Source organism: Canis lupus, chromosome 7, assembly GCF_011100685.1.
Source record: "Canis lupus familiaris isolate Mischka breed German Shepherd chromosome 7, alternate assembly UU_Cfam_GSD_1.0, whole genome shotgun sequence".
NCBI classification, from domain to species: Eukaryota; Metazoa; Chordata; class Mammalia; order Carnivora; family Canidae; genus Canis; species Canis lupus.
In genome coordinates this window covers 55,696,984-55,720,656 of record NC_049228.1, presented here as the reverse complement: position 1 = coordinate 55,720,656, position 23,673 = coordinate 55,696,984, and the positions used below count along the sequence as shown (strand labels likewise).

General features: G+C 34.0%; 1 protein-coding gene across 14 annotated transcripts in view; it reads right to left on the bottom strand.

The window, feature by feature from the left end:
- The window catches only part of NOL4 (nucleolar protein 4), a 521,655-nt gene that overhangs the window by 260,155 nt on the left and 237,827 nt on the right, over positions 1-23,673 (bottom strand). For 13 of the 14 annotated variants that reach the window (XM_038543558.1, XM_038543556.1, XM_038543559.1 and 10 more), the window contains 3 exons: positions 10,383-10,494; positions 9,366-9,478; positions 3,338-3,470 (listed from right to left, as the gene is read on the bottom strand). In XM_038543558.1, the coding sequence (XP_038399486.1) occupies positions 3,338-3,470; positions 9,366-9,478; positions 10,383-10,494 (358 nt within the window). Of the gene's footprint in view, positions 1-3,337; positions 3,471-4,617; positions 4,806-9,365; positions 9,479-10,382; positions 10,495-23,673 lie in introns of those variants that run through there. The other variant, XM_038543565.1, reaches the window with a different exon arrangement.

Sequence of the window (23,673 nt, the reverse complement as noted above, 5' to 3'; positions counted from 1 at the left end):
TTTTATAAAAGAATGATAAATCTTCTGAGTATGTACATATGTTTGTGTGCATGCCTGGGTGTGTTCATGTGTGTATATGTGTGAATAAGTATAGGGAAAATAGAATGATACAGTAGTTCATCAATCCAGATTACCTAGGATAATGCTATTGTCAAGGGAAAGGAGAAATTTTTTGAAAAGTTAAAAGAATAGGTAAAGCTTATGTGTCAAATAATGATGATAAAATTATATTTTCATTTTTTAAATAATGGGGCAAGTAAGAACCACCTCTAATGAGCAACTAAGGAAAATCAAAAGCATAAGATCTATTCATTAATATAGCAGTTGTATTTTAGAAGAGAAACAGCTAATAAATAAGAAATATAATATTTTATACAATGATAAATCTTCTAAAGAATATTAAAATTTAGGTTTCTGGGGGGAGATAGTCCTGAACTCAAGAAAGATACCAGGGCTTGGAGAAATAAATTTGGGATTCATCAGGGTATAAATGGCATTAAAAGTTACATGATTCCATGTGATCATCTACATGAGAGTGAACATAGTGGAGGAGAGAGTTGAGGGCTGCACTCTAGGGCTCTCCAATGTGAAGTGGCAAGGATGAAAGCCTACCAGAGATGAGCAGAAAGAGTAGAGGGGAGAAAGCAGAGATAATGAGACAACTTTTTAAATGAGTTTTGCTGGAAAATATGTTGTGGGAATGGTGGAGAGAAATGGGACACTGAACTTAAGATCACAATGGGATCAATGGAGGCTTTCTAAAGATGACTTTCATTACAGCAGACTCGTATGTAGGAGAAGAAAAGAAGGGCTCGCAAAAGAAAACTCAGTGAGAAATGTGTGGAAAAGGCATTTATACAGCGGAAGACTTAGGCAAGACTTAGGCTTAGACTACAGAAGAAATGACAAGATATGTCCCTATCCTTGAGGCATACATCCATATATGATGAAGAAGCACTTTCCCTTCAGAGTAAATAATATTTGAAATTATTCCATTGAATTTTATTGAAATCAATGTAAATTTGTATCACATTAGCTATTCCCTAGCCAAAGATCCACAACTGACAACTTCAAACAAGAAAACAGTGAACTTCCATCATAGGACACAGCCTCTTGCATTCTCCAGAATTATAGACTAAAAAAGAGGGTGGTACAAATAAGCAAAACACACGAATAAATACAAATGGAGTGAAAAATATATCACTGATATATATTTCTGTTATTCTAGGATGTCAGTGCTAAACAATTTCCAATAAAAAATATGAATAAAAGATGTCCACTCATATTATAAAAGAAAAAAGACAACCAAACCAGAAAAATTTCATTCTTAGAAATTATGCAAGTAAATATCCTTTTTATCCCAATAGCTATGCTACTCTAGTGGGTGAGATGTTTTTTAAACCCAACCGATCAAAGTAAATAAATAAATAAATAAATAACAACAACAACAACAACAAAAAAGCCAACTGATCGATGCACTCCTCCTTCCTTGTAATTCATGCCAAAGACACCAATATCTTTTAGATTAATCTGAAGTGTGAAAAAGAAACACCCTTGCCACCATGTGTTTCGAACTTTTGGTACACTTAAAACTAGGGATTTCTTTTTTTTTTCTTTTTTTTATAATTTTTTTTTTATTGGTGTTCAGTTTGGCAACATATAGAATAACACTCAGTGCTCATCCCGTCAAGTGCCCACCTCAGTGTCCGTCACCCAGACTAGGGATTTTTTATCTTGACAGCAAAAACAGATCACTAACAGAAGCTAGAAATGCAGCAATCTTTTACAACCAGTTTTTAATAGCAAGTGTCAGAGAAAGCAAGAAAAAAGTTTCATTTCCCTACCTACAGATGTAGGCACAAAACTTCAGTCAAAAAAAAATTCATGTAAACTTGTTAATTACAGGAACAACAAACTAATGTTGAATAAAACTGGCCATTTGCCTTCTATTTATTACCTTTCATTTTAACTCACAATTACCATAGTAAGGTTCAAATTTAACTTTCATACATAATTCTATACTTACAAAGATAGAAATCTACAAAGATAATTTTTAAAGATCTGTACAAATAGTAGACCTAAACAATTAACTTCCAGTCTACTTTCTTTATATATGTAGTTTTCTTCCTATCAAGAACAATTGGAAATTCAGGAATTGTCAATAGACCCAAGAATAAGAGATAATGATTTTCTTTTTTCCCTTTACAGCTGAATAAAGTAACTCAAAATCCCAGCAAAAATCTTCTTATCCAACTGGTGTAGCCACTCTGGAAAACTGTGTGGAGGTTCCTCAAAGAGTTAAAAATAGACCTGCCCTACGACCCAGCAATAGCACTGCTGGGGATTTACCCCAAAGATACAGATGCAATGAAACGCCGGGACACCTGCACCCCGATGTTTATAGCAGCAATGTCCACAATAGCCAAACTGTGGAAGGAGCCTCAGTGTCCATCGGAAGATGAATTGATAAAGAAGCTGTGGTTTATGTATACAATGGAATATTACTCAGCCATTAGAAATGACAAATACCCACCATTTGCTTCAACGTGGATGGAACTGGAGGGTATTATGCTGAGTGAAATGAGTCAGTCGGAGAAGGACAAACATTATATGTTCTCATTCATTTGGGGAATATAAATAATAGTGAAAGAGAATATAAGGGAAGGGAGATGAAATGTGTGGGAAATATCAGAAAGGGAGACAGAACATAAAGACTCCTAACTCCAGGAAATGAACTAGGGGTGGTGGAAGGGGAGGAGGGCAGGGGGTGGGGGTGACTGGGTGACGGACACTGAAGTGGGCACTTGACGGGATGAGCACTGGGTGTTATTCTATATGTTGGCAAATTGAACACCAATAAAAAATAAATTTATATAAAAAAAATCTTCTTACCCAGCAAAATCACTTTGATAAAACTGTCCTTTTATAGAAATTGTTTTTTAATTACAATTTTGTCTTTTAGGAAAATTAAAACATCCAAATTACTCTTTTGATTATTTTTAAATGCTTAATTATTATAGCTCAAGAAAGCAAAGCTAGGAAACATCACAGAAACCAAAACTACACTGACACAACACGTTTTGTATTCAGGGAGCAAAACGTGGGCAAGCTTGATTTTTATAATTAACATCTGTTTATAAATCAGTCTGTCACCCTACTTTTGAACAAAGTACTTGAATCCAAAAATAATGAAAGTGGATAATAGAACCTGAGAATACAGAAAAAGTCCCTGTAGAAACATTAAAAACTGGCACAAGAGAATAAGATGGTTGTTTTAATACATTCTGACTCTGACTCAGGTTTTTGTTGTTTTATTTGTTCAGTTTGAAAGGCTTACCATCTTGCTGGCCATGAAGAGCCTGAGGACTTTGCATTCTTTCCTCAAGATTGGAGCTAAGATCAGAGTTCACAGCTGACATCCGTGTTGAATCGCTCATATCAAATTCATCACTTTCTATTGAACTTTCATCCTGAAAATGGTTTTAAAATATCATCAAGCATCATAAAATATAACATTCAAATAGTGACCATTTTATCTACAGGGTCAATTAGAGTTTAGCAAGTAAGCTTTTACAGAACTCAGTAAAACATGTTACATATTTATAGATCCTTGAAATAACAAATAATGTAATAATTTCTCCCTTTAAGGAATTTCAAAACTTGTGAAAAATCAATGTATCTATGTACAGGCAGATTTAAAAGGTAAAATAATATGTTTAGGACGGATATAGTTGGGGAATTATCCAAAATAATGAAAAATATATTTTTTTAATTAGTAAAAAAAACTTCCTAGAAAGAATCAAATCACAAAATATAACATATGGAGAAATATGTGTTTTGAGTCTAAAAATAAATGACCTAATAAAATATTATAAGAAAAAAAATCTTCGGATGCAATATGAAAACCTTAACCAAAAAATTGTCGTTGACAAGCAGAATGGATTCTAATAATTGACAAGCTTACATGGCTATATTGAAAATCCACATTTACTGAGAGCAAGTTTTATCACATCCCTTCTTTCCTTACAAGTGAATATACACCATAACACAAAAAGAAGTTCTAAGTAGAAATGTGCAAGATCCATTTGCCAAAAGCCAGTTCACTGAGTGGTGAAATTACCCAAAGGCCTGTTTTCCAAAAGCCCAATTCATCAAAGCCTGTCAAAAACTAACTTAATCCAAATCCTAAAATATTTTGCTGTAGCCATTTCACTGAAGCAAACTCCTGTAGGAGAACTGATTTTCAGCCAGTCGTACACTTATGTAGGCAGAACGGCCTGAAAACTGCTGTGACATACATATTGCAAGTATTTAATCAAAATCACCAGGTTTGACTTTAGTTTGTAAATGTCTGATCTGAAGGTTTAGCATTAATATAATAATTAGCAGTAGCTGTACTTGTAGTGCTATTTCGGTTCCAGGTAATTATTCTTTATATTTGTTCATTCCCCTCAACTTTATCACCACCTGTCCCAGGATTCATTGAATTTTACAGATTGAGAAATTGAGGCACAGAGCAGTTAAAGAATGTATCCCAGTATTATATACACCAGAACGGGGATTTATATGAAGTAACTCAGACTTGAGAAAATAGCTTCTTTGAATAGGAAGAGTTACCTTGGCTTCATAAATGACATCTTGGTATCAGCAAAGAAGTTGCTATGGTTAGGGGACAGGAACATTCTAGTAGACTAACAAATTGGCATTCTGATCCATAGGTCAGGTCAAGGTGATTTTGGTGTCCTTCCTTTACAAAAGGTCTGATCATGTCTGGGTCTACTGAGTAGCACTAGCTCTTCATTAATTCAGCAAGGAAATGCCACCCTGCGAGGCCTCTGGGCAATCAGCCACATAGACTTCTCCCGGCGGCATGCCCTCTCTCTCGGTACATTATGTTTTCTCCAATTCTAAATTCTAAGAAAATCCAAAGCATCTGAAATAAATATATATGTTAAAAAGAGAAAAAATAACAATTCAATGTGCACATCAACATTATCAGTGTGTACCATATACATATACATACATATATATGCACACGTAAGTAAGTGACATAGATATTTATTATATATACTATATATAGTGTCTACGATATGGTAGTATTTTAGAGCACATTCTTTAGAGCCAGACTGACTGATTTAGATCGAGGCTCTGTCACTTAGATGTGTTACCTTACATAGGCTACCTAACTTTTCTGTGCCTCAATTTCTTCATCTATAAAATGGAAATAATAGCATTAATCTCATAGGGCTATATAAAGATTAAGGAAATATAATAATATTTAAAGTAGTTAGAACAATGTCAGATATATAATAAAAGCAAAGCTGTTTAATATTTTTATGTAGAACATACAGGAAATTCTGCAGTATATAATAGGACTCATACTAATTATATTTTATGAACATTTACAAAAGTAAATGTATTTATAATGGTAAAGGTGACCAACATGTGTTTGTAAAGTAGCTGTGTATTCTATATAAATATGGTCTTTAGAATCAGCATTTATTATATATACTACAAATAGCTAACAATATGTAATCCAGTAAAATATCATTTCCAATATATACCACCTGATATATATTATGTGTGCATGTGAATGCAGGTGTGTATGTAAAATGTATGTGTATGTGAGAATGTATGTGTGTTTAAAGAAAAACTAGACACAAAGAGATCACAATCTCTGATCCATAGAATGATTATAGAAACTGCTATAGCACATTATGAATAATCAAACACTCTTATCAGCACACTTTGTAAGAAATGTGGACAATAAATTAACTGGTTATATAACCAAATGTACCTGTTATGTATTTTATTTTTTAAGATTCACCATTCTATTTATCATCATAAGTGGCTTAAAGATTGTGACTATCTTATTTTCCTCCATGACTTCCTATGAAATATAATTCAGTTTTCATAATTCTACTCCTTATTAGAATATAAATTATCCAAAACCTTTAATGAAACTAAGTGCATGCATTCATTCTGTAAGTTATATTCCAATTATTAAATGATTAGATTACTATCTTTTAATAAGAGGTGGCAAAAGTATATAAAGTATAATATTGTGGTTTTTTATTATCATCTTAGAAACAATGCTAATCACTCTGGAAAGAAATTACTGAAGATTTCTAAGAGTGAAGAATCATAAAACTTGATTGATATATTAAGTATTTTATTTTATTCATAATCATCTGCTGGCGACTCATCTAAATTTTTCCCTCTGTGAGTATTTTATTCTGTATGACAACCAGAAAGAGAGTCTTCACATCTTACAATGTGACCTTATTCCTTATGTTACTAAAATATTATCATAATGAAAGCCCTGGCCAACTATCATAGCATTTGCGTTCCTAACACTTAATTTTTAAAAATTAGAATAAATATTTTACTGTAATAAATAATTTTATCCCTAGTCTTTTTCCTTTTAAGACAGGTGCTTGAAATTCTGATCCCGGATCAATACCATATTTTATTTCAGTTTTCAATTCCAGATTTTACTTCAAAAGAGTCTGTACCATGTGACTCTTAATTTCTATTGCTATTGCCTTAATCTCATTTTCCCATTTTCTGAACAATTAATAATAGTCTCCTAGTTTTCTACCCACCTCCAATCTCTTCCCCACCAGTCCTATTTATCGACTACTGCTAAATTAATCTTTCTACTTCAGAGAGTGCCTCTTCTCTGCTTATAAATTTGCAGCTATATTCAAGTCAATCCAAATCTACCAAGTAATGTGTAAGCTGCTCAATCAAACATAAAGCGTTTTCCATAACACTGCTTGAAAACCACTCTCACCAATCTCATCTTTGTTCTGTTTTTCATTTGCCTTATGCTCAAATCAACTCAAAGCCTATATTATTAGCCTTTCTATGAAATGCACCACCTCAGACTTTAGTGTGCGTGAGTGTAGTTATTGTTAAAAGTTCAGATCACCAGGTGTCACACACTACATCTAGAATCAGAATCTTGGGGTCGAGGTCTTGCAACATGCAGTTCAATAAGCTCCATGGATGTCACTAATGCTAGTTTTTAGCCAGTAATGTTCAGAAAAACATTCTGTGCTGTTGGAAATGCTCTATAATATCCCCTATTCAGCAGATAACTACCAGCTATGCTTGGCTATTGAGCTCTTGAAACATGGGTAGTGCAACTGAAAATCTAAAAATTTAATTTTAGTTAATTTTAATTAATTTTCGATTAAAGTTAAATATCCACATGGGGCTGGTGGCTACCATATTGGACACTGAAGATCTGACAATTCTTCATTGTTGGATCGTGAAAATATTTTCAATTATTCACAATTATCAATGTAATAAACATCCTAATACATAATTTGCTTCATTCATCACATCCCTTAATACAAATTTCTAGTCAAAGCATATGAGTAACTTTTAAAAGTTTTTAATGATTATTGCCGAGCTCTCTCCCAGTAAATTTATCCTGGTTTAAACTCTGTCGACAGTTTATAAGAAGGTCAACTGATCTTACATTGGATAAAGTATTTTGTAATCCTAAAGAGATCCCCATTCCGTCTTTATTTCTCTAGTAGCATTTAGCATCTTCTCATATATACATACCTTCATTACTTACTGCCTTTATCCCCCCCACCCCTGACTAGAGGTTAAACTTTATAGGCAATATTTTTGTCAATTTACTCACTGTTTATCTCTATTGTCTACAAGAAGGCCAATCACATAGAAGGTACTCAGTAAATATTGGTTGAACTAATTGAATTCACACATTAAAATTTAAATATACCTGAGCACAAAGAACTATCTCACTTGAATTCCTTTTCAGTATGATTTACTTAACCACTTTCCTATCTTTCAATAATCACAACTTCTAGAATCTTGCAAATAATCTAGTCGCTTATCTGAATATTTTTAAGGCTGTGTATATCCAATTGGTATCTTCAAAATGTAAGGCTGAAAGTTATTTTCCTAATCCAGTTATAAATTAAAAGGATCCACTTCCTTTGTATGAAATACTTATGATTCTTTAGAAGCCAGAAAGATTCAGCATATGTGGGCTGTACTGTTGGCACAAAGTTGATCTTCTTACTTTTTAGCCTAGAAATAAATGTACCAACATCTAAGTGAGCTTCCTACAAATAATTTGACAGCTCTAACTAGTTTATGAGGTTTTAAATTTTTTCCAATTATATAATAAATGATGGGAATAATTTTTCCATTCTCTGGGATGGATAGACATTAATATTTTTTAGTTGTCTCTCATGTCTTTAACCCAAAGATTTTATTACTATTTATTTAATCATTTATATGTAGCCATCTGGTAATATGAAATCCAAACTGCCACTATACAAATACAGATCTTCTCATGGAATATATCCTTAATAGTTTTTTAAGATAAAATGATTTTATAAATGTAGTTTTAAGATTAAACCTGCTTAAATAAAGAGGAAAACAAAAAGATGAGTTTTATCAAATAAAGCTCAAAAAAGTAATATTGAAAGAATTTTATAATGCTTCACCAAATAATGCTTTATTTGAAAAATATTTAACCACATTTCCTGTTCTTGAGAAATTTCAAGAAGGAGTATACGTATTAGCTTGAGAAACTATTCCTATTATTGATAATCTGAATGTGTCCATTGATTAATGTCTACTAACTAGTTAACAAGGACTTTCTAAAGCCCCTATTGTTATAGGTTTTTGGGGGAATACATATAACTTGGTCCTTGCTTTTGGGATACTTCCACCAAATTGAACAGTTGATTAGTATCCTAGAGAATATTCAACAAATGTGCATTTGTGTCTAATACATGCCAGTAAGCACATTTCTAGGTACTTATTGTACAAATTAAACAGAATGGTTTGAAACATCAAAATACTTCTGATTAGGAAGAATCACCACAACTTATCTCTAGAAAATGCAGAGAAGTAGACAAACTAATATATAGAATAATGAAAAAGAATATTAAAACGTATGAAAGATTTAGATGGTGGAACAATGATTATACTTCAAATACTATTAAGTGACTTTTTTTTTTAACTTCCAGGCAAAATAGCCTTAGTCCTAAAGGCTTGGACACTTTCCTTGGATTTGGGACACTTTCCCCTGAACTTTCTAGCACTTTCCCAAGGCCAGCTTGATGGCAGTCCATTAAGGAAAATGAGTCTTTCTTGGGAATGAACACATTCCCACACAGCATTAAGGTAGGTGTGTTGAGACAGGGACTCTATCAAGGACTAGAAGTTTCTGCCCGTTTCTCCATCTGTGCAATCCTAGTGACATTCTTTTCATTAAAAAATAAATTACCATCTTCAAAATGCCGTCATGCTTAATACAATAGTCATGGTTATCAAACTCTATTCTGACTTGGAAGTAGATATTTCCATTTTACCTCATCTTGCTGTGAGTTTAGCAGCTGCAGTTTCATGTGCTTCATATAGGCCATGGTAATTGGCATGTTGTAGTCAATCATGCTGGTCACCAAAGTGGGAGGTTTTCCATTATCTGTAATAAAACATTTTTAATGGGTATGAAAGTAATTCCGCATTCTACCTGTAATTTCAGAATGATCCAATTTGTTCAAATTGAAATAGGATTCTAGATACCAGGTCTTTAGGAGATTGGTAGCATTATGGATGGATTGCAGAAAAAATAACTATACAAAAGTGTATGGGACAAATAAACACTACAGATAAATTAGTTATTTCTAATGACAGGGAAGCTTTTTGATACCCCAGCAACAATGGTGGGTGAAAATCATATAGTGATTAAGCACAATTATTTGTATTTTTGTATTTTTTTCTCCTTTGCTGCATACCTACTTTAGCTATGTGCTAGTTGAGTGAAAAAGAAAATTTGTATGTTTTTTTCATTTTTCTTTTTTTTGTCTATTCATTCCCCAACACATGGGAATGAACTAGCCTAAAAGTACCTTTGAGACTAATTTAAACTCTGAGAGAAATTGATAGATTAGAAAAACCATCTAAATAATTTTTAATGAGAGCTAAGGACAAATTGTAACGACGTAAACATTTTAAGTGAAGGAGCTCCACGCTACTCATCACTTTCAGAAATAAGGAATTGGTAGATTTAAAAGGACACCAATGGAACATCCATTTCCTTGCTAAGTACATTTAAAATACTATGGAATACACACAATATGTGAAAATTAAAACATTATCATAGGAAAAAAGTTAGTTGCCACAGTCAAAACTGCCTTTCTTCTGAAAATGGGCACAGAATCATTCTGTAAGTAGATACTCAATATTCACTGCCTCCTACTCAAATAAATGAGATGATCTGACTTGTTGAACTGTTTCAGTCTACCACATTTTTATAAAAATGTGGGATATGAATTGACATTATGAATAAAATTACTTTAAATCTCACTATTTGACACTGTGGCTACCTTTGTGATCTGTTCCATCTGGGTTTAAATGCATTCTTTTCTGGCACTCTGAGCAGCTCATTAGAAACCGTGTCACCGCTTCTCTTGGTAGGAAGGCATAGCTCTCTGAAATCTGAAATGATTCACAAAATAGAGGTGTTATTATATAAGCTGACTGAGCATGAGTCAACAGAAATGATCATTGTATTTCCAAATAAGACGCATTATTCCATAATGGCAGGAAGCACAATGAAAGCATGCACTGCATACCATGCATCATTTCAAGAAATATCTATCCAACTTGATTGCATGTCTCTTAATAATAGCTAATAATGTGATGTGGCGAAAAAGAATCAACCACATCTGGATGGATATCTGTTTATATTTCTGCATTTCTTTTAGGAAAAGTAATCATAATGTGCAGATATTCTAGTGAATTTTCCTTGTTAAAAATTGTCAACGTTGTTTTTAAAAGTACTGCTAGCACCATCATAGTTTTATCCAATTTTACATATATTTTTAAAAATTTAGCCCCAACTATTAACAATAAACTTTGGATTTTGCATTAATGAGCATTTCTTCATTATGGCTTTTCAAAACACTTTAATTGAAAATAATAGATAATTCTAAGAGAAATTATGTATATATTTACTGCAGTGAATCATCCCTTCCACAGAAAATGACACACCTGGAAATGCATTTTGGCCACTTATTCCATGTATTATCTTATGTCAGTATTTCATAATTTATGTCTACAATAGCTCACGCTGTCAGAGTAAGCTTTCCCCATACCCTATACAGAGCTTCTATTTTCAGAACCATGATCTAGAATCATATTAGAAATAAATACTTCTGTCAGAAAATTTTTAAATATTAACTTTTCAAAAACCAGAGTATTTCTCTTATCAAAGCAAGTAACTTCAGAAGTGAAGCTGATATATTGCTAAATATCTCTAAATAAAAGCAGACACTGACTGATACAGTGCTATTAAGGAGTGTGATACAGGGCATTAGTCTTCCACCATAGCACTAATGCTGGTACATAAAATATGAGATACAGAAGAAGAAATGAGTTGCAAATTAGTCGTAAATGCTACAGACAGTTGCTCAGATACATGCACCAGCTGTCATGAACACTATTATATTTTAATTGTAGAAAGGAAAGAAAATATGCATCTTATGTATAATTAAGTCCAAGTCTACAACAATTCCATTAATAGTGATGGGATTAATATTTACCTATTCAGGCTGTAGGAAAAAACCAACATTGAAGAAACCCTATGCACTAAAATCCAAAATTGTAAAGCATACTTTGCCTTGAATTTAATAATAAAATCAGTTTGCATCACTTATCCTGGATCAGGGCAAAAAAAGCCATAAAAATACCAAAAAGACAAAAAAAAAAAAAAAAAAAAAAAGAATACCAAAGAGAAAGTGTAAGTCCACAATTAAATCTATTGTGGATGATCCATACACAGGTAATTAAAATTCAACTCCAAAAATAAATAAATAAATAAAAATAAAAATAAAAAAATAAAATTCAACTCCACTAGAGTTTTTAATATAACTATCATTTGTAAATTAAGATGTCCAGTTTTTTAAAATGTGCATTTTTATACTATACAAAGAATCGTGAGAGAAAAGTAAAGAGAACAATTTAAAAGTGTTTCATTAAACTATTTAATATTAGTTTTCAAATAAGGAAATATATACACAATTTAAAATCTCACTCTCTCTTGTTATTTCCCTAACTACACACACACACACACACACACACACACGAATTTGATTCCTATTTATCTATTTTACTGAGGGAATTCACACCTCTGCCTGATTTGTTTATCTGATTAGAGATCTTTTTTTTTTTCTGACTCTCTGAAAACCTATATTAAAATAATTTGAAGTTAAAAAAAAAATCCATGATGCATGCCTGGTCCCTGATATTTTAACTCACATGGAGTCATGGCTCATTGGAACTCTGTGGCTGACCATAAATTCCTCAACAAATAGCTTTTGAGAAGAACGTTCTATTGATTTTCATAGAGGATTTCTATTACATCTTTCTCTACTTATATAAAAGAGAAATCTTCCATTGAAAAATGATGGGCAAATGGTGGACTTGAAGACACCCTGCATATGCTTCCAGTGTCCTGATGCTCTCCACAATCTGCCTTCTTCCCAATGCTAATAAGGCACTTGTGTAGGAATCCCTTCTAGACAGATTTAAGACTAATCTCAACCATATTACTTGTCCTAGCATTACTTTGCTCCAAATCCATGTTTCAATAATCATTATTAATCATATTAAATTTATTTTATAGTTTAACTCCGAAAAACAGAGTACATGTAATGGTCACAAAGATGTTTGTGTTCATATGTACATGTGTACATGAAAAATATATAAATTCCCATTTTATATCTTAGGAAAAAAATAGCAAGTATTTTATCACATTATTCTCTGTGATGTTATTCTGACACAGCACTTGGTATGTCACTACATGTTAAAAAGTGGATAAAAGCACTTCCTAAGGGGTACTTTTCTTGGTGTTCAGAATCCATTCTATGGGGAGGCTTGCCAAGGCATCTTATTCTCCTTGAATCCTTTCTTCCTCACCTCATGCTTACTAGGCCCACAGACCACGGAGTCTTCTTATGCACAAGGACACAAGATCCCAGACATATCTCACACTCATTTATGAAATAATATTTCTCTTGCTATGGAGGTGAAGATGGAAAATAATTTCTTTTTCTTTATCTAGAATTTTTCCTCCCAGCCTTCTTTGACATTAAGAATCCTAAGCAACCTTCATTGATAAAGTTCTTAGAATATTTTGCAAAATGAAGAAATATTTTTCAAAAGTTCTTAAATTATGGTACATTTGAATAAATACATTTCATAATTAAAGCCCTGTCTTTTGATCCTGTTGGTATCCTCTGGTAACCCCATTTAGAGATAACACTGAAAGCCTACATGTGAAGCTTCTTTAGAAATTGAGGCAGGGGCTTAATGCCCTTATGGTTCCTTCTCTAGTGAAAGCTCCTGTTTCTATTTACTAGGAGTGAACATTTGAAATGCTGAATCAACTTTAAATAGATATTCATAAATGGTGAGAAAATTCAGGGATGTGTTCTAGGCTGTCCATTCATCAAAGTCCTAACATCTTTTATGCAATATGTAAGAGCAGTTGTAAATGAAACCTAGAAGTAAGGGACCAAAATTTTAAAATATTCTGACTTGAAATACCATTCTATCAATACTATAATTAATTATATAAAATGCTCTAATCATTCATAAGTGTCTATTTCCTTGACTCACTCTTCAAATCTAATCACTTATTTGTTTCTAGGATAGAAACTGAGCTTTGAATATAGAGTACAGAACATTTTCTAGAATGCTGGATGAGATTAATACTTTACTTGAAAATGTATTCTTAGAAATATCTTTATATTTTGGAAGGATAGAGTACTTACTTAGAATTTGCCCATGCAGAAACACTGCATCTTGTTAATAATAATAAGCAAAACAAAACACTAATGGATATTAGTCTTCCTCTCCCTAAACTAAACACTAAAAAGACAACTGCCTTATGACAAGCCACATATATTGCTCTTAATAGAAATTAACATCTAAAGGAAGGACCAGAACCTAGCCATATTGAAATTTATAAACTAATAACCAAACGCCATTTATCAGGAGGTACCTCTTTCATAGAAATGCTTTTTTTCCTGTAAATCCACACCTGTTTTCTTAGATTTATATAATGCTTTATATTTTTCATTGACTTTTTGTATCCATTCTTTTAGATAGTAGCTAAACAGATTTTACAGTAATTTTCTGAGAAGTGGATCAAGTGGTATAAAGAGATGAAATGAACTGCCATGGTTACATGACAGAGGATAAAACAGAGTTGGAAGTGTGGATCTCCCAAATCCTGGCCTATTTCTACAAAGTAAATGAATGGACCATGTGGGCTTATCCAATGGACAAATGTGTAGGGTCCAAGGAAAGCAGAAATCTCAAAATAGATTTTTAAAAATGGTCTATTTCAATAACACCTGAAGTATCAAAGCATCCTCTCAAGACAAAGTCAGCACATGTAAAACTTCCTTAAACGTAAGTTATGTCTGAGTATTTATTGTTACTTTTAACTCTATGGTTGGGGGGTGGGGATGTTGTGGCACAACAGATTTTTTTTCATGACTTACCACTTCTAAGGACCTTAAGTTCTCTGTTTTTGGACATCATTAATACTGTTATCAGTGAAAACATTACATTCTAAGTCCATTAAAATTGGAGTGCAATAATGTAGAATATCATGAATCAAATTATTAATACAAGTAGAAATGACCTCTCCTATCAAAAAATATGGTGATACTCTACATAAAAATAATTGAACTGCAGCATCTTTTGATAGATTAAACAATAAAATTGGCCTCTATTGCAAAGATAGCATGGCATTAATAATCTAATGATAAACAGATCCATCCAAATAAGGCCAGATGATCAAGTCCCATAAGAGGCACTGCTATTAATCTTCCACTTGTGGGTTAAAACAACAACAAACTACTAGGGACACATTTCTGAAAAGTTTACTGACAAATAGTATTATGGAAAAGAGGCTGGGCATGTCCCTGCCATTCTGAAAAAAGAAGAAACAATAATTTTTCAAAACCTTACAACCATAAAGCCAGATTCTGGCTTCCTCTAGACATAGTTCTGTTAAGGTAAAAATATCAGTGATCCAAAAGAACTGAAATAAAAGAGCGATTGTAGTTAAATTGGTTTGCAAATCTTATCTTGTAAATTCAGTAATATATAATTCCTAAAATTTTCTTATATTTATTTTTGAATAGTAGAGCTTTATCTTCAGAAGTAAATCTTTCCTACCTGGATCTGAATGCATGAAGTAACACCAAGTTAGGAAAATTGAAGAAATTAATCAGTTAATCAAAGCAATGTAATAATAAACCATTGCTTTGCTGTACTTTCTCAGACTGTGTGTCTCAGAGTTACATGATACAAGCTCATCTTATTAACCCAAGCCATAAAATTTTGATAGCAACATTGCTAACAGAGAAAAAATTTTAAATGGGGCTATTTGTCCGTCTTCTTCCTCAGTCCCAAGCCTCTTCTCTAATTTTAACTGTTTAATTTCTGAACATTTTCAGAAGAAAGGTGCTCTAAATGTATTCAGCTTAGCACATATACCTGCAATATTCTGGTTTCTGACATGGTAGAGAATGGACAGTTCTCAAAATTAAGATTCTCATTCAATATATGACAACTATTACTCAATATTGCTGTTTTACACGAAAGGAAATGCTTCCTAAAAAATGCATGTGTAAGTTTTCCATTAATTGAGTCCTTAATAACTCGATTATACTAAGCAAATATTTTACATGAATTTTACCCTTTGATCCCCCCAACAACCCCAGGAATAGATTACCATCATCACTATTGTCATCTCTGTTCAAAAGATGAGGAAACTAAGCTTCAGAGAGGTGGTAATATTTGTCAAACGAGTAAAGAGGACTCAGGTGGCAATGTTTTCAGAGTCTATCCCCTTAATATCTATAATTTATAGCCTCTTCTGCTTATCAGCATCAAAGAGAGAGAGAGAGAAAGAGAGAAGAGAGAAGAGAGAGAGAGAGACTCATCCATAAAGACTTGGAATATTAACCTCACAGCATAGGTTAATATCCTGAAATGTTTATAATGTTTCCCAGTGTGAGGTTCTTCGTAAGTTTAAGATGCTCTAACGAGTTTGAGGCAACCATTCTGAATACAAGGGGCAGTCAAACTCTCTGTATCTTGACTTGGGTTACAGAGTTCCACAAGAAACACATCAGACTGTATAGTAAAAATGCAGAGCTCCACCTGGAGGAAATTAACAACAGCCTGTTCAGCAGAATTGATGGCAAAAGTGATGAGCATTGCAACAGTATTGTAATACTTAACAGCTGGGAACTAAATGCATAGGACTTCAGCTTTTATTTTTTTTTAATTTTTATTTATTTATGATAGTCACAGAGAGAGAGAGGCAGAGACACAGGCAGAGGGAGAAGCAGGCTCCATGCACCAGGAAGGCCGACATGGGACTCGATCCAGGGTCTTCAGGACCACGCCCTGGGCCAAAGGCAGGCGCCAAACCACTGCGCCACCCAGGGATCCCAGGACTTCAGCTTTTAATAGAAAGAACAAGGAGTATGAGTAGCATATTTCTAAGGGAATCAGAATTCCAATTATTGAAGGAAATCCACCAGTAGGGGAGTCATTCTCAGCTTAAGATGCAAGCTTTAACCGGTGAACTGAAACAGAGATATCACATGACACTGGTCAATCATAAACATTAGCAAGCATTTTTTAAAGCAAAGCAAAATGGCTAAAGCCAAAAGCTTAACCCACCAAAATCATGTCATATTGTCCTAAGTTCCCTAGCAAAAACAAAACAAAAACAAACAGAAACTAAATTAATGTTACTAAATACCAGTAATTTGGAAAAGTAGGAGGCAGTGCTAAATTTCATAAATAATAGTGAAAGGGAATATAAGGGAAGGGAAAAGAAATGTGTGGGAAATATCAGAAAGGGAGACAGAACATAAGACTCCTAACTCTGGGAAATGAACTAGGGGTGGTGGAAGGGGAGGAGGGCGGGGGGTGGGGGTGAGTGGGTGACAGGCACTGAGGGGGACACTTGATGGGATGAGCACTGGGTGTTATTCTGTATGTTGGTAAATTGAACACCAATAAAAAATTATTTTATTAAAAAAAATTACTCTTCAGCTTGCTGCCTAGGTATAGTGTGCTCCATTGATACTGAGCATCAGAGCAAATAAAATTGGTCTAATCACACTATTTTTAAAATTACTGTTGCCTTAACTTTATAAAATGAATTTAGAGAATAGCAATAATATTTTTATTTTACTGTAATAATAACATTAAAAACATGTTTGTTGCTGAATACCATGCAGTACACTTTATGGAAGAATTTGCCCTTGGGGCCAAACTTTTGATATTTTCTCTTGAGATTCTGGGAAAAAATAAATTAGAAATAATCTCCTAGTGAAATTTGTTTATCTCATTATATTTAGTATTGTGATATTTATTATTGTGCTATTCTATCACAAATCACCTGCAATATACATAACTGGATAATACAACTATAGAAAATGTATCTTTAAAAACTAATAAAATTTAACTATAATTGAATAAAGCCTATAAATCTAAATGCTATTAAAGAGCTCATATTTCCTGATTCATAAACAGCACACCCTAGTCCAGAGAAACCTCTATCTGGGGAATGGAAGTCTTGGTTCACTGTAACATCTCTTAGTCATCAAGGGCTACTGTGCCTTTATCTACTTTACACACTGTGTATCTTGAATACATTTGGAAGGAGAGAATTAGGACTATAAAAATCTGCAAATGGTATAACATCTTGCTCAGAAATTTTTTAAGATATATTACAAAACTGAAATGTCTAGCCAATGGTTTGCCCTTATACTTACATGGGTTCTCTTTTACCCATTTCTCACATGAGAAAAGATAAGCAGGAAGCATCGTTGTACTTTGACAGGAGTAATTATTAATTTGCAAAGGTGCATATGGAAACTGTCTTTCAAAGATGAAGACGTTTTTAACCTAACGTTTACTTATTCAACAAACACTTACTGAATGCATAGACAGTATAATTATCCCTGAATACTGCTAGATATGGTTCTACACCACTAAAGTGCCTGGATACATCAAATTATTGGAATCACTTATTGGTAATTATTTGATTAATTCCAAAGTGATTCTGAAAAATGCTTTCATCCAGGCTCTATATAAATACTCTTAGGTAAATAGCACATGCATGGTAATAATCAATAAGACAAAAAGCCAGACATTTAGCCTGCCTATATCAAATCTGCATTCACTCTGGACCTCAACAATTTTCACTTCAAAATCCTAGCTACTGTTTCTGAAAGATTTGGTGCTCTGTTGTATCTGTTTGACCTCTAGACATCTGCTATATGACCAATTGAATTCTTGTACCTTAATAATGTCTCCAATATGAAAACCAAGATGCTGCTACATCTTTTTTTTTTTTTTTTTTTTGCTACATTTATATTTCAACCCCAAAGTTACCACTTCTCCCTGACAGGATTCTCAGGTTTTATATGAGTTCCTAAGAATCCCGTACTACTGCTTGATCTGCTGTGATTCTGATACTATTCCCATTTGGTATTTTCAGTTCATAGCACTTTCCATGTGTCCTTTTCCTTCTTTCTTTTCTGAGCATTTTCTTCTTGGATCATTCATCAGCTCCCCTTGCTTTTTTTCACTTAGTTGAGGGGGATGGCCTGCCCCAATCTGGAATATCTAGTGTTGAGTTTTTATTATTTATTATATTATTTTTCACAACTGGAGGAATTTGATTTCTAATTTTTAAAAAAGCAACTGAGTATAACACGGAAAATTCAGATCATCCTTACATTTATTTGGGGCTTACTACAGTTTTTATTTTGCATTACAGATGATGGAAAAACCACAGTTTTTTCTACCACTAGGGTCTAGTGCTGATTTTTCAATAGGATTAATGTTGGTAGATAAAACACAGCATGGCCAGTTCAATATGAATTCCAGATAAACATGCAATACTGGGACAAATTTATATTAAAAATTATTATTTATCTGAAATTCAAATATAACTGGACATCCTGTGTCTTATTCATTAAATCTGGCAATCTCACAGGATACATTCATCTAAAATGAATGAAAATATGAATTAGAGCCTGAAAATTATTTAACTTTATTTTTTAAAGATTCGTTTATTTATGAGAGAGAGTGTGTGGAGGGGGTGGGGGGTGGGGGAAGCAGAGGGAGAAGGAGAGAGAAATTTTAGCAGACTCCACACTGAGCATGGAGCCCAAAGCAGGGCTCCAGGTGGGGCTTGATTCACAACCCAGATCATGACCTGAGCCAAAACCAAGAAGGGTGGGATGCTTAACTGACTGCCACACCCAGGGCCCCATAATTTTAAATTTGAAACAAACTGCTTATTGGGAAAATCTAAGAATAAAGTGAGAGGTACAGTAGGCAGAAGTGATCATTGGAAAGTATGCAGGCAATCTGAAATCACAGTCCCTATTTAAAGCAGTGTTCTCCAACTTTTTAGACCAAAGTACAAGCATAAATATGTTTCCCATCATAAACTAGCACATACACACATTTCTATTTCCTATTTCTGATCACTTCTATTTCCTTTTATTTCATTTTTTGAAAGTGTCCACAACCCACTAAATTGACTTGCTAACTTGCTAATGGGTTGTGATACGTCATAAAAAAAAAAAAAAAGAAAGAAAAGAAAATTGGTCCAAAGTAGAAGAGTGCAGTCTGTCAATCCAAAGATTTTTGTTGTGGTGTTGAGAGGAGATGCTGGGTATGTGGTCAAATTTAAAATGAAGGCTGGCAACTCCAAAGAGGGTTTAAAGCAGGCAGGGATATTTTTAGACAGTTCGGGCCAAATTGTAGATAGCTCAAAGCAATCTGAAGACATGAAGCAAATGCAACGAATGTAATATAAGAGGAAGGAATGGTGCAAACAGCACAGTGGCAGACACAGCATCCTCCAGGGACAGGGAGATAGATGCTAGAATGGATGGCAAAAGGCAAAAATTCAGTTTCAGGGATGCCTGGGTGGCTCAGTGGTCAAACATCCACCTTTGGCTCAGGTCATGATCCCAGAGTCCTGGAATTGAGTCCTGCCTCAGGCTCCCTGCAGAGAGCCTATGCCTCTGCCTATGTCTCTGCCTCTCTCTATGTGTCTCTCATAAATAAATAAATAAAATCTTAAAAAAAAAAAAAGATTGTTTCAGACAGAAGCACAGAAATGCACCCCATGATGGAATCCGAGGAGGTAAGCAGAGAGGTAACAGTATTCCAGGGCAAGGCAGATGAATGGAGCCCTACACCATTATACTTCAGTAAATCAAGGCCTAGGCAAACAAGATATAGCATGTGAGTTAATTTAATATTAATTAATGAACTTTTCCTGGAAACAGTTTTTGCTTCACTGATTACAGTTCAAACTTAGCTGTATGGCTTTGCAAAAAAGAACTTTATTCTCCTCTGCCTTATCTCTGCTATAATGATGCACATCTCTAATTTGGAGCTGTATTTTACAATAATTAAAATAGTCATCAATTGAGCAAATGAGACAACATCAAGAGAGATAATAAAATCAACTGGCAATACATTGCCAAAGTTGTGGATGCTATTTTTGTCACTTCTTATGTTAGAATATTTGCCTGTTAAGGAACAGATTGTCATAACAGAGAATTCTTATATTAGATGAAAAAAATGAGCAGATGGGCAGTGAAAAGTTTTTCTTCATGCATGTTTCCTAATAGTAAAATAAAGAGAATCCCTAAATATTGCATGTAAATAAAATGACTCAGCAAAGCAAATGCTTATACAATTACTTGCAGCATGACACGCTACATTAAAATACACAATTACACACATGGAAAGTGTGGAGAATTTGCTTCCTCTCTTGACTTCTTCTGAAGAGCATATATACTATGATATTTTAGTGTTTTTACTGGGGGCTTAGGGGGAAGACCAGTTACAATTCGACCTTCTTGGTCTGGAATTCATCAGCACATTCAAGCTCTCCTTGGCTCTGACTATAACCCACCCTCTCTGTTAAAGTTTACTTTGAGCACATGCTGCTAGTCAGTGGGGACACAGTGCTTCTTTTGAAACAAGTACCTAAGAATACCAAAGTAGGCAATAATTAGGCATCTTAGGGGAAATGGGAGAAGTTGCAGAAGTTTAGACTTCACTACTTAGGGAGTCCAGTGAGTTACACAACCCTCATAGAGCTGTACAGGCAAGGCGCAGAGTCAGGAGATGCTAACCATGTGCCACAGGTGCAGAAATCATTGTCTGAATTCTTGAATTGCTCAACAACTAGCAAATAATGAAAACAATTTTTTGAGACACTAAGTAGAAAACTGGCCACATGGTTTCCTTTAGAAAATGTCTCTCAACTTGGAGTGTTCACTGTGCTGTAGAAGTGACCTGAAATAGAGAACAGGGTTGCATTCTGATTATCACAGGAAGCAGGGCTAGGTGTGGCTGGAACTTAACATTCAGGCATAAGGGAATGTTAAATGGCCTGGAGTATTTGAACAAAGCCAACTGCCTGCACAAAAGCCTATAGTGCCCAAATGGAAATATCGGCCTTAGGTTATACAAATAATTATACAACTAATGGATACATAGGACAAAAGATACCATGTTTACATGTTCTTTTTTTAAAGATTTTATTTATTTATTCATGAGAGACAGATAGAGGCAGAGACATAGGCAGAGGAAGCAGGATCCCTGTGGGGAGTCCTGATGTGGGACTCGATCCCAGGACCCCAGGATCACAACCTAAGCTGAATGAAGATGCTCAACCACTGAGCAACCCAGATGTCCCTACATGTTCTCTACTAAAGAGAAAAGGTTCCAAGATAGAAATTTCTTGGTGAAAATTCCAAATTCTTAGAAGCAGTGGCTAGGTCCATTTCTTTTGGGATTCATCTCCTTTACCATTACAGTAGCTAAGGAGCAGAGCCATGCTCAAACATGGCTGTGCTGTATGCTGACTGGGAGAGGACATTCCCGGAAAAAGAAGGGGTGGAAAGGGAGAGAAATAGAATGGATAAACAGATAAGAAATAGGCTGGTTTTGTTTTACCTATCATGAAATTAAACTGCTGTTGATAAAGCTAGTGAATAATAAGCTCAATTCTGGGAAATTCAAGAATGAAGACCTGGAAAGAGCCAAGGAAGAGCACAGATGATACAAAGAAATAAATAGATCTTTCAAAATCTAGTTAATAGGAAGCTGTTTCTAACATTTGCCACCCCAAATAACTCCACATTTTTTAAAAAACAAGTTTCCATTCACTTCAGTATAACAATGTTTGAAGCAATTACATTAAAACCTTGACATATATTATTTCTGGACCTCAAAAAATCCTTCAAATAATACATGCTCAACTCACACATATAGAAGTCACCTAATCCAGGATTTAAATCAAGTCTGGCTGACCTCAAAACCAGCACCATTTTCTACTACCTCATGCTAGTCATTCACATCCTATACCTTCTTCTTGTTATATTTTATCCCAATTAAATATCTATATAGGTGCACATATGCATATTATTGAAGAAATTCAGTAGATTTTATTTATTATACTATGACTGTACCCAGGAATACCTAGACCTCTGGATCTGACAGAGAATCACCCACTGGGAAGCAGGAATCATCCTGAGTAGTTGTAATGCTGCACTGGCTCACTTTCACCACAAGGGTGCACTGAAGTAGCAATTTCCTAGGCTGGACATAAAGGGTTAATGGTTTCTTCAAAAGGTTAATTCCCTTTCAAGGAATATATCTATTCACTGGGACATTATCATTTAATACAAAAATTATTAATGACACAGTTTGTGACATTAGTTGATGATTAAATGGTTTCAGGGAGCTCTTACGTCTTTTGATGATCTCCACTACCAAAAAGACAGCTTCTGAGTAAAATAGATTTGCACTATTAATCTGCCTACCTGTGATAATTCTAACTATACCTATATAAGAAATAAATCAATTTTGATGAATGGCGATACACTAGTCTTCTGCTTCAGAATGGTTGTTTAATAACTCTAATTGCCATGCCATTGATTTTTTTTTTTCCTTCTGAGGTGTTCTCCACATCTAACTTATTAGGCTGAATATTATTTTTAGTTATCAGAAACAATGGGGCTGCTCTAACATAAAAGTGGATCTAATATGATATGTACCATGTTCAATTCAATGGCTGTTTTCAATATTTAGAAATCACCTCTGTAAAACCTATATATGTGTATAAGGGTAGAATATGTGGGTATAAGTGTGTGTCTGATAAAAATAAGCTACTGTATGGAAAAGTAAGTAAAGTGTTTACAACCTGTCTCAAAGACAGAAGCATTATTTAATGGAGCATCAAAGTCTGTCCTGAAAAGCAAATGAGAAACTCTTGTGCTAAATGACTTTTTTACCTTATTGAGAACCTCCAAAGCTGCATAAATCTGGAGCTGTGTTTAGTGTAAACATGGATTGTACAGTGCCCATCTTTATGGCCATGGGATACACTACTAATCTTATTTCATTATTTCTAGTTATAGTGACATCTTTATACTATTTAGTTGGTATTTAAAAGGCAAGGACTTCAACAAGTACTTATCCAGTACCTCCACTGAGACTCGCCTTCTGCTAAATGTACTTACACCATGGTATGAG